Genomic DNA, 18,560 nt, shown 5'->3' with positions numbered 1-18,560 from the left:
TTGGATTACGGGCTCGGCTTTCTAGACCACGTGCCTAGGGAATGGGAGGGGTTCTTTGAGAGCTCCAGCTGGCTTGAGTATGTTGTGTAAGATGACGTCTTTGTATCGCCTTACTTTTTACGACTGGTAGAAAGGGCTCGGTTCCTCGTTTTTTCAGTCCCGAAGTAATACGAAGAGTGCGAGTCTGCATTGGCGGTGGTGGAGAATGGGCACTTTGCGCATCTCGGGTTAGCAGCGAGGCTGTTAATTCACACTGTGGCTTTCAAACTGACTTAAGTCTTACATTTTTTTTAATTCTACAAATTAGCACTTGCCTCCAGCAAATTAACCCTTGCCAACATCTTGCCTACACCTTTTGCTATCGGGGCAAATGGTATTAACTGCATCTCCACACCTGAAAAAGTTGCCAGCAGAATTTCTGCCTATCCTGCACCTGCAATCTTACCGACAACCCTGTGACCAAGTTCATTCATCCTCAGTTTGGAGACAAGGAGTGTAATTTTAAATTTTCCCAACAATGAGAGAAGATGCAACTGTTGGGCTTAGTGCCCTATTCTTTCATTGAGCCTTGTGACCATCCGAAACCAAGACCTCCCACCCCTTTTGCCCCATTGCAGGTGCCTTATGTTTAATAAAACTAGGGCACATCTAAATTTGTGCAGATAATGTGCATGCGCTATCTGCACCCTTTAGCACCTACGTGTGCTTGGCAGGCTTGATAAACACTGCAGCACCTTGACTAACAGAGTTTACACTTCCTGGTTCTCATGCTTACTTCCTCCTTGGCTTAGGCAATTTTAATTGCTGAAAGAAAGTTAAGCTTATCTTCCATCTACTAGGTGCTTTGCTGAAAACAGGAAATGTTGCTCTCCTAGGTGTTGGAAGGTGAAGGGGAGAAGGATCATAAAACTTATTTCTGTGTTGTATACCTACTTGTAGCTGGTTAGGGATGCATGACTATGAAAGGGAGATTGGTGTGTAAGGCCTCCTATAAGCCACCTCCACAGAATAAGCAGAGAGAACTGCTTGTGTGTGTGTGTGCTGATAAAGTGCAATGCTGAAATATGAATGCAAATTGCGGATGCTGCTGGCTCCCAAGTAGTAATCCAGATTGGCCCCTTTCTTTTTTAGCAGCCAGGTGGCATGTCTTTTGCTGCAGCAGATGTGCAGATGACAAAAGGGATGGCTGTAGGGCTCTCTCTAGTTCTTACTCACACCACCTGTACCTCTAATTGCTTAACTGTCACAGCAGCCTAATTCTCTTGCAGGAAAAAAACAATTAAGTGTAGGGATCAGATGGGATTGCCATGAGGAATTATAAAATATACATCAAGCCATCGTGTCCACGATGAAGACATTGTGTTGACTGGGTTTGATATATTGACGATAGTTTCTGATTAAATCCCATAAGATCCTACATTCATGTCCTTTTCATGCCCTTTTGACTCTACTGCCCATTTCTCTCCCCTCGCATGTCACGTACACAGCAGCTCAGCAGTTGCTTCGCCAGGCAGGCATCCTGGGCCATAAAGATTGTGGGCAAGCTTATTTGAAGTAGCTCTCTAATGTATATTAATCTTAGGATGTTAATCTTAGGGCCAGGAAACAGATCTCACATGAAGGTGATACTGATTGCTATCCTCCTGGCCATCCTTCTTATCATGTGTACCGATTGTTTATGACCTCCGGGGTTGCCAGATGCTCTTCTTTGTAGTTCTCAACTTATTTACCACCCCTTTGTAGTTCTCAACTTATTTACCCCAGAAATATTTGTGCTTAATTAGTTTTAGTAGTTTAACTTTCTCCCCATGTGGGGTTTGATGAAATGCTCAGAGGAAATATGATTGGTTCTTATGAGCACTGTGTAAAATATTCTTTTGCTAATAAAATGGCCTAGCGAGGGGTGTGGTTTACGTACTTTCTCCGAGAGCCTTGCTGGTCAAAGCCTCGTGTCTTGATTTTTAATCAGTGTCCAGTCTTTCCTTTACTTTGCAAACGCAACATTAAGTGCAACTCCTTGCTGACTCGAAAGGAAAAGAGTGTGTCTGTTGAGTCCTTGATGTTGTTCATTACAATGCAGAGTGTAGCTCAGTTCCCTGGGGAGGCATGTTGTACAAGCCTGTCCCATGTTGCTGGCTTTTTCATTAAGGACAGAATGAGCATTAGAGTGGTCTTGAGGGTCTTTCACAGCAGAAGTAAACAGCATGTGAAAAGTGTCCTCTGGAGGAGAGCAAAAATCCAAAAGTTTGGTTCCAGATCTAGACTTCCAGGATTTCAGTCGTTGAGCTTACTCAATTGAGCTGTAGGTTGTTCTTTAGTTGAACCAGCAGCACTAGAAGTTTTCAGTGGGTTCTGAACTCTAGATGTTGTCCTTTCTGTTCTTACACTGAAAGCTTGCTACATTTTTTGTAAGTATTTTTCTTTTGTGTTTATATTATGAGAACATATAACTGAATGCACTTCATTTCCACATAATAAATAAAAAAGGAAGGAAGGCGGTATGTGTGCTCACATGTCTCCCTAAACAAGGTGGCTTGTTTTAAACAACCCATAGTTAATGTTAACCTCAGTTTGCTAATATGGACAAAATGGCAAACTAATGTTTCTGAATTACTCCTGACTGTGCAGGAGCAGGGGAGAAGCATGCAAACACAAATCATGCTGCAGCTAGTTCAAGTTTGTGCATGTCACACTGAACTATGGTTTAGCACAGGCTTCCTCAACCTCAGCCCTCCAGATGTTTTGAGACTACAATCTCCATCATTCCTGACCACTGGTCCTGCTAGCTAGGGATCATGGGAGTTGTAGGCCAAAAAATCTGGAGGGCTGATGTTGAGGAAGCCTGGTTAAGCATGATGGTTTGTGTGCATCAGTTCTGTTGTGACCAGATTGGCTCGCTAAATGAACTGGGAGGGAAACCCAGCAAAAGTTCAACATTTTTGTCAGTTATTATCTGACAGGAAATATGAGGAAAAGCCTAAAGGTTCAGAAAGTATGAGGGGTAGATGAGGAAAGTTCAGAATGTTCTATTTGTTTCCCTTTAGCTCATGCCCTTTTAACTGTTGCAAGTCTAATGCAAAGCATGATTGCATAAGCAGTAAGTATCCTAAGCCTGCCCTACTGGATAATCTGTGACATACAGACCAACCTGCTCCTCCAGCAACTTCTACCCTTCTTCTTGTGATTTCATTAGTCTGAAAGACCTTATTCTTCAGCACTGTACAAATCCAATGTGCAGGGCTTATCCAGGCTTTTTTTTTTAAGTGGCAAGTAACTTACAGTGAAGCCCTGCCATTTCCTCAACTGCTTTCCAATGTGTGTGCAAAAGCATCCTTTTGTTACCTATATATCCAATGTTTTCTGCAGCATCAACACATTCTCCCTGGCTATTCTCCCTCCACAATTATCAACACATACTGTCCCATCGATAATGCTGAAAGGCTTTCTTTACATTTCACATTATGGCTAAATTAAGTTGGTGTGATGCTTTCACTGATTGCATGGGAAATCCTTAAAGATCTTAAGTTTTGCTTTCATCCAGCATGTGCTTATTGCAGCTTTGCCCTCCAGATGTTTAGGGCTACTGCTCCCACCAGCCCCAGCCAGAATCACTGTGCTGGCTGAGGCTGATCAGAGTTGTAGTCCAATTCATAAAGTGGTATGGGCATGGGAGGAAGGGTTGTGTTGCTGTTCACTAATTATGACAAATATCTAACGGGCACCAATTAATATATGTGGAGCCAACCTACATTCTACTTGGTGTATTCATGAATAGCATGATTCCAGTTTGGGAAAGAATGCAATTTTCCTAAGTATGATTGGCTGAACAGGACACTAGGGAAACATGATATTTGGAATTGCAATCTAGTGCAGAATATCGGAAGGAAATGGTAGGCAGGTGCAGTTTACAGTGCAAAGTCTCCAGCACCATACTGTGCCACCTCGTCTGTTTTGCTTTCGTTGCCCAAGGATTAATAATTAATTATGCCTTTTAGCACTCTTTTAAATGTCTTCCTAGGTCAGACCAGAATACTTTGCATTCAGATTGCTCCTAGCACCTCAGGGTTTGTTCCAGTAAGGAAGTAACATTGTACAAAGGGTCTTCCAACCATTGTGAAATGGTTACTCCTCATGGTTGCAATTTTTTTTATTTTTTTTTGCAGCTTCCATGCAATATTGGGGGTATCAAAATACCAGCCTGTATTCCTCACCCTGCTTTTAACCTGGATTTACCCTGCTTTTAACCTGGATTTACCCTATATGCTTTTTAAAAACAACCCATCTGCAATAGCAGAAGAATATGTTTACTGTGTTATGCCCCCCCCCCTCCTGAAGCACCCTAATTCTCCTTCACCTCACTGTCACATGGGTGTTTTGGCATCTCTTATCACCAGATCTTGTGAAATTGTCAATTGAAAGCCTGCTAATCGCTGTGATTCATGATGATGTCCTTGGTCTAGAGTCAGTGGTCAGTCTTCCGTCATTCCTTCCTACCACTCAACAGAGAAGTGTATTGTCTGTGATGGTTATAATCACCAACCAAGAGCTGTAGATAAGGACTGCAGAACCTTGACAGTTGCTTTTTCTTCTAGCAGATGTTAACATTTCGGGATGGGGAGAAAGTGCAAAAAGTAAAATGCCTCCTTCATCTAGCTGCGCCTGCTTTCTTTAGAGTGAGGACCTGATTTTTAATGTGCAAGATCTCCTTCTTCATAACATGGGTAAACTAAAGATGTAATATTTTGTCATACAGTCCCAGAACAAGTTTGTAATCTGTTAGATGGGGAATAAAGCTCAGGCAGGCTGGCAAACAAGTTTGGGTGGTGAATTTCCGAGCGATAACAGAGAGAAGGATTTGGATGTTTGTTTTTGCAAAACTGAAATCGAGCTCTGGATAGGTTTAGTGAAGAAATGGTAGCTAAACTAAAGCTCAGTCCAGGAAAAACAGAGGTCCTGTTGGTGGTTTCTTCTGCCCTGGAAAGTGGTGTTCTCCCCACTCCAGAGTGGGTTGCATTCCCCCTTAAATCAGGGGTGAGGAACCTGTGGTCCTCCAGATGTTGATGAATGACAGCTCCTGTCCATGTTGTCCAAGTTGGCTGGGGCTGCTGAAAGTTGGAGTCCAACAACACTGCAAGGGCCACAGGTTCCCTAACCCCTGATCTAGACTATGGTTGCACCAGCCATCCTAGAGTGAGCAATGGGTGCTAAACTTTTTTTTTAGAGATGTTTCTTTGCCCTCTGGATTGCCTTTTATCTTAAACTCTGCTCACCCAGTGCATTTGAAGCTGATTATTCCCCCCAAAGTGTTCTGGGAACTGTAGTTTGATATGGGTACTGGGTATGATAGCTGTGTGAGGCGTAAAGTTCCCAGAATTCTTTGGGGGAAATAATGTGCTTTAAATGTATGGTGCATACACAGCCTCTTATCCCTCTCCCACAATGTCCTGCACTAATTGCAGAAAAATAAAAGCAGGTTAGGGTTGGCTAAAGGAGAAACTACTTTCGAACTGGACTGAAGTTAGCTTTTTGTAAGGCCACCAAAGTGGAAGATAGCCCAGTCTGCATCTTAGTGGCGTGCTGTGTTATTTTTTTAATATCTGTTGTAAATGTGAGTCACACAACTAGGTGTGTAATCATGCCAGTTGTGTAATCACGCTTGATATGCAGGTTCTCTGATGAAATGTGTAGTAGCCGAGAGGTGCACAGTCTGTTTATTTCTCTGCATAAGCTTCTTTCAATCCTGCACTGCATTGGGGAAGGGTTTTTGTTTGTGTGTAATGATGTTGCGTGCTTTTGAAAAGATAGGTTCCTTCTTTGGTTAAGGCAGTGGTTTGGGATTTGGAAGGTCATTGCTTCAATCCTCTCTTCCTGTCTGGGAGCAATTACTCAAGATCACTTAGCAGGATCACATACTCCTTTAATCTTCTCGTTGAACTCACACCTACAGAGGCTGAGGAGTCCAGTGTCAGGGCTTGTTCCTCCCCTGTGCAGTGCATGCTTGTGGGTGAAGAGAGGGCTGTGAGTATGAAGTCTGGGGCTGGCAGTTCTTTTCCATCAGAGTGGTGGATACAAAGCACAAGGATGTGGGTGTGGGGGGCATAGGAGTCACTGAAGTTTCAAAATATTTGGAAGGATCTCAGAGTAGGGGTGTGGCTTTCACAGGTATTTAGTATGCAGAAGATCAAAACAAATGCATGTGTTTGGCAGCCCTGGAAATCAAGCCGCACACGGGGTGTCTATGGCTTTAGACAGTCCTATTCAACAGTGGTTGCAGGATGGAGGCACGATGAAGGCAAATATCTGCAGTGCTCTTTGTATCTTCCTGCTTATGTGTGCAGTATTGACAAACAGATCGTTTTCAGGTCAGATTGCTGCTCCTGCAGTCTATTGCTCCAGTTGAATCTCTTCGGAATACAGTGGTACCTTGGGTTACAAACACCTTGGGTTACAAACACTTTGGGTTACTGACTCTGCTAACCCAGAAGTAGTACCTCGGGTTAAGAACTTTACCTCAGGATGAGAACAGAAATCACGCGGCGGCAGCAGGAGGTCTCATTAGCTAAAGTGGTACCTCAGGTTAAGAATGGTTTCAGGTCAAGAACGGACCTCCGGAACGAATTAAGTTCGTAACCGGCGTTACCGCTGTATATTGAATAGAGACAGAATCTGATAGACACAAATGGTGTCTCCAGGCCTCCCTCTACATTGCTTGATGCAGTCAGTGCTGCAGAGCCTTTAAACAAGCTATGCTGAGCCTGCCTGTCTGAGGGCGCAAGCATTTCCTCATTGGTTAAGGAACCAGCTGGTTGCTTAGGATATTACATAAATAATTCCAAGGTGCAATTGGTTAATGTTCTTGAGTGTCTCCCCTGATCTCTGTCTTTGTCTCTAAAGCAGGTTTTTCTATATCAGTGCTATTGGCACAAGGGTGGGTGGGGGAATGGATTCTGAGATGTTCTTAGCACTGCCCAAGGCTTTTGCTTCAACACAATGTTGCATGCTGTGATGATCATATGTTTACTGTCACTCCACTTCACCACAAAACCACAAAACAAAAAATGCAAAATACATAACAAAAATAAGATAAAAAAACAAACCAATAATCTCCCCTCTCACGATACATTTGAAAGTATATCAGATGTTAATCAGCCAAAGGCCTGGTTGAAGAGAAACGTTTTCACGTGGCGCCTGAAGGTGTATAATGAAAGCGCCAGACCATGGGTAGGCAAACTAAGGCCTGGGGGCCGGATCCAGCCCAATCGCCTTCTAAATCTGGCCTGCGGACGGTCCGGGAATCAGCATGTTTTTATATGAGTAGAATGTGTGCATTTACAGTGGTGCCTCGCAAGACGAAAAGAATCCGTTCCGCGATTCTCTTCGTCTAGCGGTTTTTTCGTCTTGCGAAGCAAGCCCATTGACGGCTTAGCGGATTAGCGCTATTAGCGGCTTAGCGGATAAGCAGATAAGCGGCTTAGCGGCTTAGAAAAAGGGAGGGGGAGGAAAAAAACCCCGCAGGAACTCGCAAGACATCTTCGTCTTGCGAAGCAAGTCCATAGGAAATTCGTTTTGCGAAGCACCTCCAAAACGGAAAACCCTTTCGTCTTGCGAGGCATTCGTCTTGCGGGGCACCACTGTATTTAAAATGCATCTCTGGGTTATTTGTGGGGCATAGGAATTCATTCACCCCCCCAAAAAATATATAGTTCGGCCCCCCACAAGGTCTGAGGGACAGTGGACTGGCCCTCTGCTGAAAAAGTTTGCTGACCTCTGTGCCAGATGAACCTCCCCAGGGAGAGCATTCCACAAACAGGGAGCCACTGCAGAAAAGGCCCCTTCTTGTGTTGCCACCCCCCCGGACCTCTTGTGGAAGAGGCACATGAAGAAGGACCTCAGATGGTGATCTTGGGGTCTGGGGATGGGATATAGCCAACAAAGTTAGCGCAAGAATTTCCACCTGTGCAGTAGTACTTCCTCTTCCTCTTCTTTCCTCTCCTTATGCAACTCCTGTGCCCCTCTAAACAGGTCTTTTTTTGCACTGGTGAGGTGGGTTGCACAGGGAGTGGATTGGGAAAAGAAACCCCATTGCATAGGAGGTCCTTGCGCTAACAGGATGACTCTGTTAAATGCAACCAGATTTTGTGTGTATCTCAAATATTTCCCTGAGTTGAAACCTTGGGAAAGAGTCTCTGGGAAAGGGTCCTATATGCTGTTCAAACAACTGGCAAAGACAGTTACTGATTAAGCCTGGGCAGCATATAGTTTGCCATGATTCAAAGTTTTGAGGAAAACAAGCTTTACTGGAATATTCACAAAAGTCTATGCCGTAAAATATTTCTTTGTCTTTAAGGTAACTTCCGTTGTGTGTTTTCACTAACAAGGTAGCTCGTTTCACAAATTTGTTTCCAAATTTGGGTGGGTGTTTTTTCCCACCGTCAGAGAAATTTATTGCATGGCGGTTGGGGTCTGGATCACCAAGTGTTCAAAAGGTGAGACGTATGCTTTCAAATTGCAAGTGTCAGAAGATACTTAATCTTTAAGTTTCAAGGACTGAAAGGAGAGGGCATTGAAACAGCCCTCAAAGACTTCCTTAGATAGCGAGTCTCCTGGCTAATATCCTGTTTACTAATACTTGGCACTGTTGGTTCCCTCCATACCTACCCCCCTGTTTAATTTACAAGTCAAATGTACCCAGACAGTTTCCTGCCTTACATGACCCTCACTGGGGAATGAGGAGGACTTAATCATACATGGGGAGGGATTATAGTCTTGGTTCCCATTGTCCTTTGTGTTCACTGTATAATGAACAGCTTCCAGTTCTGGATGATGTCAGCATAGGCTTATTAATCCCAAATGTTTGAAATGTAACGGTTAGCATTTTTAAAAAATCTAATTTTTTGTTGTTGTTGCTTCTAGGGTTAGCATGTACCCTCATGCATACTTTTCCAGCAGTAAACACCACTGGGTGTACTTCTGAGTAAATCTTGCAGCACAGAGCACTTTTCAATGTTATATATTCAAATCCTCCTCTCCAACCATAGCCAAAGTGGTTAGAAAATGATTGAAAGAGAGGAACTCATTGGGTTGCCAGACCCCGGTGTATTTCATGTCTGGAAGATAGAGAACAGAGGAAGTGGGAAGGCAGGCAGAAATGATGTAATAATCCTCTCCTGCCCCCTCATTTTGAGGGAATAACCATGTGACACACTGGAGGTTTGTAAAAGTGGTTCCCAAGACAAACAGCATGCTTGACAAACTGTGGAAACATTTGCATGTAATCAGGAAGTGTCAGTGAAATGCACTTTCTTTGTATGTGTGCGTGTCCAGGGTTGGTATTCGTTTGTCTCAAGAGACAATGGAGTGCGCCTCTAGGGGTGAGGTCAAAGCACTACATTAGCAGCCAGCACTAAAGTGACCTCTTTGGGACGCAAGCCTGGGCAGTGTGTAGGTCCTGGGATGCCCAGGAGACAACACACACACACACACACACACCCCACCTTGCTGATACGGTCCAAAGGAAAGCAGAGCAATATGTTTGGTATCAGCTTGGCTGCAGGAATTGCCGGAAGGAAGTGTACAAGGCACCATCCAAAAGCCTTAGGAACGCCACTCCAGATTTGTGTAGGGTTTGCTCCTTAGTCTTGTCTTCTTCCAAAGATATCCCGCAAGGCAGTAGAGGTTTAAGATCAGAGTCTTCCTTCTCCTAGTTGAGCTACCTTCCCTGGTTGACGAGTCCCACATGCACCCTACATCACATGCAGAAACCACCTTCTTGACTTGTTGGACCCACTATTGGTCTCATCCGCTCAATCCACTGAAGCCTTTCTTCACATGCAGGGGAAATTCCTGACTCACAGAGGGTTTGAGACACATCAGCTACCCTCACCTGGTTTAGCTGGCCTGTTGAAGCCGTTTCCTGGGGTGTGGCCACTATTGCATGCTGACAGCTTCTAGGAGTCACAGATCAGAGCTGAGTGCAAAGTGAGGACCAAAGGTGGACAAGCTACCCTAGAGGGAGCATTATGTGTCCCCCCCACCTCATGGCATACTACCCCCCAACACCCCGGGGTAATGTGTGGTAAAGGGTAACTCTTGCATGTCCTCTCTGGGGAGAGGCCTGTGCATCTCATGTGGGGGAATTTTTTGCACTAAATCAAATTATTTCCTTCATTTCTCCAAGTAATCCAGAAAGAGGACATGTGCCGCATGTTTTCTTTGCCATACCACGAGAAATCACACTGGGTTTGTTCTGACTGAGTGCTATGATGCCACCAACCAACCTCCCCATTTTTCGGTTCATGTGGGGCAACTCTGGAGATCTGTGAAAAAAGCAAAGGGAGTCATGTTGGTTCACAAGAAATATTCCAAAATCCACAGCATTCTAAGGATCAACAAAAATGTTACAAACTCTGTAGTGGACATAGCTTTCAAGCCCAGAGTCTTTGTACAACTCAGCTGTTAACACTGAGCATAAAGATGTTTGTACAAGATGAAACATATATTGAGGAAAAACGTATTTTAGAGTTGGAAGGACTCACAAACAGAGCAGGACATCCACTGCCACACCACCACTGATAGGTAACTGTCCAGCCTCTGCTTAAAAACCTTTAACTAATGAGAGTTCACCACCTTCTATGACATGAGAGCTGCAGTGTTTAATGTTTAGCTAAATGCAGCCATGGAATTTGTGAGTGCTAATTTGATTAGGGAAGAAGCACAGAGGTGAATATTTTAAACTTATTATCCCTGCACTGTTTGCCTGATTTAAATTGCTCTCACACAGATGTGTGTATATGTGCACACACACACGCGCACACGCACACACACACTTGCTATTTCTTCCATTCAGAGAAAAATACTGGCATGATACAAGTTCCTGTATCACACACAATAGGCATATTGGGGAGGGCGAGTTTAATCAGGAAAACATGGGGCAGATGGATTAAACACCTGCACCAAAACAACACTTCCTTGATCAAATTGGCTGCCCACTGACTTCACAGCTGCATTAAGTAAAAAAATAAATTAATGCCCTGGTGCTGTGATAGGAATTTTGAGGTCTTAAATATATGGTAATGTTCATAAGTGTACCAACCAAGCACGTACATAGATCAGCACAGGAAGACCAACCTGGAACCATTTTGCTTCCTAAACTGAGCAAATGTTTTCTCTGCAAGGTCAAAGTGGGAAACCTCCCCATTGTCTCTTTCCTCATAAATCCTGTCTTTAAGATATGAATAGGGTGTGAGCCTGTGACCTGGCCCAGGAACTAAGTATTTATCATTACAAAAGACTGGCCAGGCTCCCCAGTCAATCCAATCAAGTAACCTGCCAGACAGGAGATAAACAATGACAGGAGAAAAACAACTTTCAAATTTCTGTTTTAGACTGCCTTTTTTGTGATGTAGGTGTGATGTATCTGGGGGGTGGTCTTAGGTTATACCACTTCTGTGATGTATGTATGATGTTTCTGGGGGTGGTCTTGATCTGTTGTTTAGTCGTTTAGTCGTGTCCGACTCTTCGTGACCCCATGGACCAGAGCACGCCAGGCACTTCTGTCTTCCACTGCCTCCCACAGTTTGGTCAAACTCATGCTGGTAGCTTCGAGAACACTATCCATCTTGTATTTTTCTTTACAGCATTGGACTTTCCTTTCGCTTCCAGGCATATCTGCAACTGAGCGTCCTTTCGGCTTTGGCCCAGCCGCTTCATCAGCTCTGGATCTACTTGTACTTGCCCTCCGCTCTTCCCCAGTAGCATGCTGGACGCCTTCCAACCTGAGGGGCTCATCTTCCAGCGTCATAACTTTTATATGCCTTTTGTCTTTGTCCATGGAGTTTTCTTGGCAGGGATACTGGAGTGGCTTGCCGGTTCCTGCTCCAGGTGGATCACGTTTGGTCAAAACTCTCCACTATGATCTTGGGTGCCCTGCTCGGCATAGTTCATAGCTTCTCTGAGTTATTCAAGCCCCTTCGCCACGGCAAGGCAGTGATCCATGAAGGGGTGATCCATTAAGGTCTTGATCTACAGGGTGGCAATTTCAAAAGTCTTTATAAGGCCTTGCGCGCCATTGTTCTGGGTTCCTCCTCCCTCCCTTGTGTGGTGAGTGAGGACCCTGTTGCAACAGATCAATAAAGATCGGGCTTACTAGCTGCTTTGCTTCTCAGTATTCTCTGGTTGGCCTCTGTTATTTTCTCCTACCAATAGGGAACCTATGTAAGGACTCTATATGGGCTCTTGGATACCCCATAAGGGAAAAGGGCAATTTTTGTTTACAACAGTGCTAAGAAGCCAGCATTCTAGGCAAGGAAAGCTGACTGATTTCAATGAAAGACAACTTTCTCCATGCAATGCATGCCTGAAAATATGCAAAGCACTTGAAAGAAACTTCATTAGCAGAAGTTAAACCAGTCAACTGTTTTATTATCATTTCTGTGTGCAGAAGGCAAGACGGAAATAGCTCTTTCTCCATGGTTAGTAAACGATTTATCGATTTATATATATATATAATGAGATGTGTGTGCACATTGGCTTCTGCAAACCAGAAAGAAGTCTTTAGACACTGCAAGGAAATTTTCCAGCCTGTGTTAGTCTTCTTTAGCAACAAATGTGGTTGAGTGGGCGCACAGGAAGTTGCTAACCACGAAGCTGGGGGAAATTAGTACAGAACGCCGAGCAAGTCACTGTGTTAGGAAACTTAGGGCTGCGGTTAGGAAAATGTGCAGGCTGCTTTGTAGTGCTTCCAAATTACAGCTGTATCATTGACAGCAGGTAAACACATCACTCCTCCTTCTCCTGAATATGAATAAGCTGCAGCAGGACAAGTATATCAACTGCCCATAACATTCTTGTTAGAAATATACAGACTCATTTCTTGAAAATCAGTACACATGTGCAGATTAATCACTTCATCAGTTTCCTTGTTTGGAGGTGCTCTTGAATATGATTAGAGGGGACCGGTTGGTGGAAGGGATTCAGGTCGGAGCGAAACAATATAAACTTAAAGCTTTTGCAGATGACCTAGTTCTGACCCTGCAGGAGCCAGAATCTAGTACAAAAAGAGTATTACAACTGATCCAAGATTTTGGTCGGGTGGCGGGATTTAAACTAAATAAACAGAAAACTAAGGTGTTGGGGAAAAATCTGACAGATGCAGAGTCGGAACAGTTTCAGAGAGAAACAGAACTAACTGTGGTTAAAAAAGTAAAGTACCTAGGGGTAAACATAACAGCAAAAAATCTGAGTCTATTTAAGGATAACTACGAAAAATGTTGGTTTGAAATTAAGAGAGATTTGGATAGTTGGACAAAATTGAAGCTTTCTTTGTTAGGCCGAATTGCTGCTGTTAAGATGAATGTATTGCCAAAGATGTTGTTTTTGTTTCAAACATTGCAGATTGTGGATAAGACAGAGTGCTTCCGGAAGTGGCAGAGAGATATATCTAAATTTGTCTGGCAGGGCAAAAAGCCCAGAATTAAGTTTAAGATACTAACTGATGCGAAAGAAAGAGGGGGCTTTGCCCTGCCGGACCTAAAGTTGTACTATGAAGCCGCAGCCTTTTGCTGGCTAAAAGACTGGCTACTTCTTGAAGACACTGACGTATTGGATCTGGAAGGGTTTAACAATGCTTTTGGTTGGCATGCATACCTATGGTACGATAAGGTTAAGATCAATAAGGTCTTCAAGAACCATATTGTCAGGAAAGCAGTTTTTAATGTCTGGACAAAATACAAAGACTTATTGGAAAACAAAACTCCGAGGTGGCTTTCACCTCTGGAAGCTAAGGCCCGAAAAAGACCCAATATGGAGGCCAAATGGCCAAAATATTGGGAAATATTAGAAAAAGACGGAGACAATTGGAAATTGCAGAGTTTGGAGAAAATGAAGGATAAAGTGCGAGACTGGTTACATTACGCTCAGATTAAAGAAGTTTTTAAAAATGACAAAAAGGTAGGGTTCCAGGTGGAGAAATCGAAGTTGGAAACAGAATTGTTAGAGCCAAAAACTAAGGTATTATCAAGAATGTATAACTTGCTGTTGAAATGGAATACACAAGACGAAATGGTTAAATCGGTTATGATAAAGTGGGCTCAGGATATTGGGCATAATATCATGTTTGAGGACTGGGAAAGGTTGTGGACCACTGGGCTGAACTTCACTGCATGTAATGCTTTGAAGGAAAATGTAATGAAAATGATATATAGATGGTACATGACCCCAGTTAAACTTGCCAAAATATACCATTTGTCTGATAATAAATGTTGGAAATGTAAAGAACATGAAGGAACATTCTTTCACCTCTGGTGGACTTGCCCTAGAGTGAAGGCCTTCTGGGAAATGATATATAATGAGTTGAAAAAGGTATTTAAGTATACCTTCACTAAGAAACCAGAGGCCTTCCTTCTGGGCATTGTCGGCCAGAAGGTGTTAAAGAAGGACTGAACATTTTTTATGTATGCAACAACGGCAGCAAGGATACTTATCGCTAAGAGCTGGAAAACTCAAGATCTACCCACACTGGAAGAGTGGCAGATGCAGCTGATGGACTATATGCAACTGGCCGAGATGACTGGTAGAATTCGAGACCTGGGAGAAGAGAAGGTTGAAGAAGACTGGAAGAAATTCAAGATTTATTTACAAAAGTATTGTAATTTGGTCGAATGCTAAGAAGGATGCTAGATCATAAATAATTGCCTACCATTGAATTAGATTTGAATTTGACGATAAGTGAGATTGAGGAAAACATAAAACTTTTGGAGATTAGATTAAATTAATTGAACAAGATTTAAGAATATAAATAAGATGATAAATTGCTGGAAAAAATTTACAATGATGTAAGTGGGAGTGGGAGACGTGAGGGAGTCCAAAGAAGTTTTGAAAAATGTGTTATGATACATGTTATATTGTTTATCATTTTTGCATTTCATATTTAAAAAAATCTCAACAAATATTTATTAAAAAAAAAAAGTTTCCTTGTTTGCTACAGTGTTTTCTATTCCTGCCTTCTTTGCTAAAGTCTGTATATCTTGCATTCCAGAATTAATATTGATTAAGAAAGAGCAGCCGAATCTTGTGTAACCTCCAGTCTTCTGTAGATCTGCTGTTTAGCACAAAGCAAGCCTGAATTAAGACTTTTCATGCGTACTCTGTAGGCCAGACTTGGTGAGTGGGATGCAAATGGACTAAGGGGAAAAGCAAGTGGTTTTTCCCCACTTCAGATAACTTCCCAGCTATTTCTCTGGTCCCGACATGCATGAGTCAACCATGGTGTGCAACATTTTCACACTGACTGCTGGCCTTGTTTGTGAAAGGAGACAGACCTTTGCTTGGAGGTAGAGCTTGGATTTTTCCTAATGCTGCTGAGGGCAAAATGTGCGCCCTAACTGGGAATAAGCATATGTTTTTATGCTCTTTCCATTTTCTGTGCTAAATATGACTCAGGGCTTTTCAAATACGTAAATATGTTTCTTTGGGATTTGACAGTCTGTATATACCTATCACAGTTAACACCTGACCTCTAGACGCTAGAAGTGTTGTTGTTGTTATAATCAGGGGTGGGGAGCTTCTAGGCCGTAGGCCAATCTTGACTAGGCAGGGGTCTAGTCTGGCCCCATGGGGCTATTTCCCCCATATCAAGCCCGCTTGTCAATCAGCTGGTGTGCTCACTATTTCTCTTGCATCTATTAAATTGGGTCATGGGGTGCAGGAAGATAAAGACCTGGCCTGCCAGGCCAAAGAGTTCCCCCACCCCTGGAATAGCTCATATAAGACACATTGCCTTCAGACTTAGGTGTCTGCTCATACTGCATGCATAACTCTAAGAAAGATGACTTTCTGTATTGAGATCTGCTCTCATGCCTAAGCTTGAGTTACGTCCTGCTGTTGGGTGTTGCCTTTCAATGCCAAAGGAGCTGTTGATGCTCACCTGTTGCTTTCTTTCTTTTCCAGGCTTCTTCTTTGCCCCTGAGTTCCCAGGAGGATGAGCCAGCAGAATGGGGAGCAGTCCAATCTGTCTCATTCGCTCTTCGACACTTTTCTCCACGCCAAGCAGTGCAAAGAGGTGCTGGGAAGTTTTGAGGCGCTTTGCAGACACCTGGGACTGGAGCATACTGGCCAGCTCCAGTTCTATCACAAACTCAAGTCTCGCCTCAACTACTGGAGTGCCAAGGCTTTGTGGACCAAGCTAGACAAGAAGGCCGGGCACAAAGACTATGATCAGGGGACAGCATGCGCCAACACCAAGGTAAGGTGGCAGAACTGCGGTTGCTATGCTGCAGAGAATAGCCTACTTCAGGGTTGGGGGAACCTTTTCAGCCTGGCGGGCCACATCTTTATCTCCACCACCCTGAGCGGCCAACTTTTGACAGGTCATTTGTGCTGCCCACCTGTCAACGTTTGCCCACCGGGGGAGATGCTACACAAAGGAGGATTGAACTTTCTATGCATCAGTTGATGTGCCAGGGGTTCAGTTTTTGCAGCCGTGTCTCTACCTGCCTCACACCTGATGTCACAAATGACATCAGATGTGCGGCAGGTGCAAGTGGTTTTAGAAAAATGGCTGTGTGGGCCAAATAGGAACACCTGGTGGACCAGGTTTGGTCCATGGGCTGAAGGATCTGCAGCCCTTGTCTACTTGATGGTGATCACATGAGATGCTGAACATACTAGGCCTCTCCCCTGGTGACCAATACCAAGGACCATCTTCCCGTGTTTCCCAGATGCAGGCCTGTTTCTTAAATGTGTGCTAAACTTCAGCAGTACAGATGATCATATATGGGTTATTTTTCGTATTCTGTGGTTGCTGTATCTCTACCTCCAATTCCTGATTTGTTGCTATACATAATGTAAACATTAGTTCTGCCTACCTCTACGTGCATTGCTACAATGTTTTATCATTACTTCCTAGTTCTTAACTTACAGAAGTAGATTGTCTGTTGTGTTCCTGTTATTCTAAAAGATAACTCGCACTGATAATGGTGGGGTTTCCATTGATTTCCAAACGTGTAGGCAATTGTGCTCCTGAAGAACCCTTCCAAAGTTCACTTTATGCATTAAAATCAAGATTTAATTGCATCGCCACCAACAAACCGATCATCACACATAAGCAAATGGAGATGATGCAGTATGGTTTCTTCATAAAACCTCAAAACAACAAAACGTCAATTAAAATTAAAAGGAACAATTGAGAAAGACCAGTGTTGTGAAAATCTTTCAAAATATGTAAACACTTGGAATTGGAAACCTGAAGGAAAGGAAAGAAAGAGAAGCCATTCCTTTATATATATATTAATTTTATTTATTAAATTTCTATTCCACTCTTCCTCCCAAAGGAGCTCTGAGTGGCTGTTAAAAGATTCTGTCCATGAAACCCTGTAGCTCAGGAGAACCACCTTCCCTGCTTAACATCACACCCAGGGATGCCTAATATAATTGACAATCCAGCCATGTGAGAAATGCAGGGAGCCCTTGTGGTCGAGACTCCAACTGTTACCGCACGTAAGAATGTGTTGCAGGGGGATTAAATGCCCTACTTTTGTGCTAAATCATATGGCCAAGTAACCACGGGACAGAAAAGCCTACAGGATGGTAAATTGGTACTTTGTATTGTTTCCTAGTTGCATTCCCTTGGGAGTGAGCTTCTGTTTCAGAAACACTTAACATCTTCCTAGCACTTAAGCAGCAACAGGTTGTTGCTGGGAAAACGTGACTCTTTGCTGAGCTTGTGGAGCTTTGGGAATGTGAAGTGCTGAACAGTCTGGACTGTGGTTATATGAACATTGCCGCGGATGATGAGTGACTCTTAGCTCCATGTCACTTTGTGACTCTGTACTCTGTCCAGGGCTGGCTTTAGGTTTGAGAGAACTGGAGACAAAGGGGACTCTGGGGGGCCTTGCTGGGCTTACTGTGCACAAAGCACTGGATGGCAAGGAAGGGGCCCTGTAAATCTCTCTGAGCCTTTGCTGGGCAGCTAGGGATGGTTGATTGAATTTCCCACAATGCCCTGTCCTGGAACAAAGCTATGCCATCTTATGGGAGACTGCCATTTTGTGGCTAGACTCGGCTAGGAGCATCAGGCTGAATTTCTTTTTAAGGGGGGAACCACTGGCAGGAATGGGGTTGACCTTTGGCAGCTTCCTTTTTTTTTTTTTTAAATGATATTTATTGAGGTTTCCATTAAAACACAAAAACATACAAACATATGCAAACAAAATACAAGTATAATTTCAATCCTTTTTTTCTCTTAAACCTTATTTCCTCGACCTCCTCACACCTCCCCCTTCTGTATTATAATTTCATTACTATCCGCTCAACAAGTTCTTATCTTATTTCTCACCCTTAACTTAATAATTTTGTTAAGTCCTGCTATTATTTTCCTTTTCTTCTTTCTTTCATTCCTCAATTTATTTTTCAAACCTTATATCTATTTAGATTAAAAAACCCAATTTTAACTTAATCTTAAACCTTTTTCCTAAAGTCGGCCCAAATTTCCCTTCCACGATTTTTCCACATTCCATAAAAGTTACAGAAAAGAAATAAACATATAAACAAGATCTAAACAGATT

The 18,560-nt window shown here is 43.2% G+C and overlaps 1 protein-coding gene across 3 annotated transcripts in view; it reads left to right on the top strand.

Moving 5' to 3' along the window:
* MICAL1 (microtubule associated monooxygenase, calponin and LIM domain containing 1) overlaps window positions 1-18,560 on the top strand; it is a 47,353-nt gene that overhangs the window by 1,811 nt on the left and 26,982 nt on the right. For 2 of the 3 annotated variants that reach the window (XM_079982510.1, XM_079982509.1), the window contains exon 2: window positions 15,946-16,240. In XM_079982510.1, coding sequence (XP_079838636.1) covers window positions 15,977-16,240 — 264 coding nt within the window. In that variant the 5' untranslated portion in view covers window positions 15,946-15,976. Of the gene's footprint in view, window positions 1-77; window positions 228-15,945; window positions 16,241-18,560 lie in introns of those variants that run through there. The other variant, XM_079982511.1, reaches the window with a different exon arrangement.

Source organism: Podarcis cretensis (assembly GCF_951804945.1).
Source record: "Podarcis cretensis genome assembly, chromosome: 6".
In the NCBI taxonomy this organism is placed as follows: Eukaryota; Metazoa; Chordata; class Lepidosauria; order Squamata; family Lacertidae; genus Podarcis; species Podarcis cretensis.
This window is presented reverse-complemented; position numbering and strand designations above follow the sequence as displayed.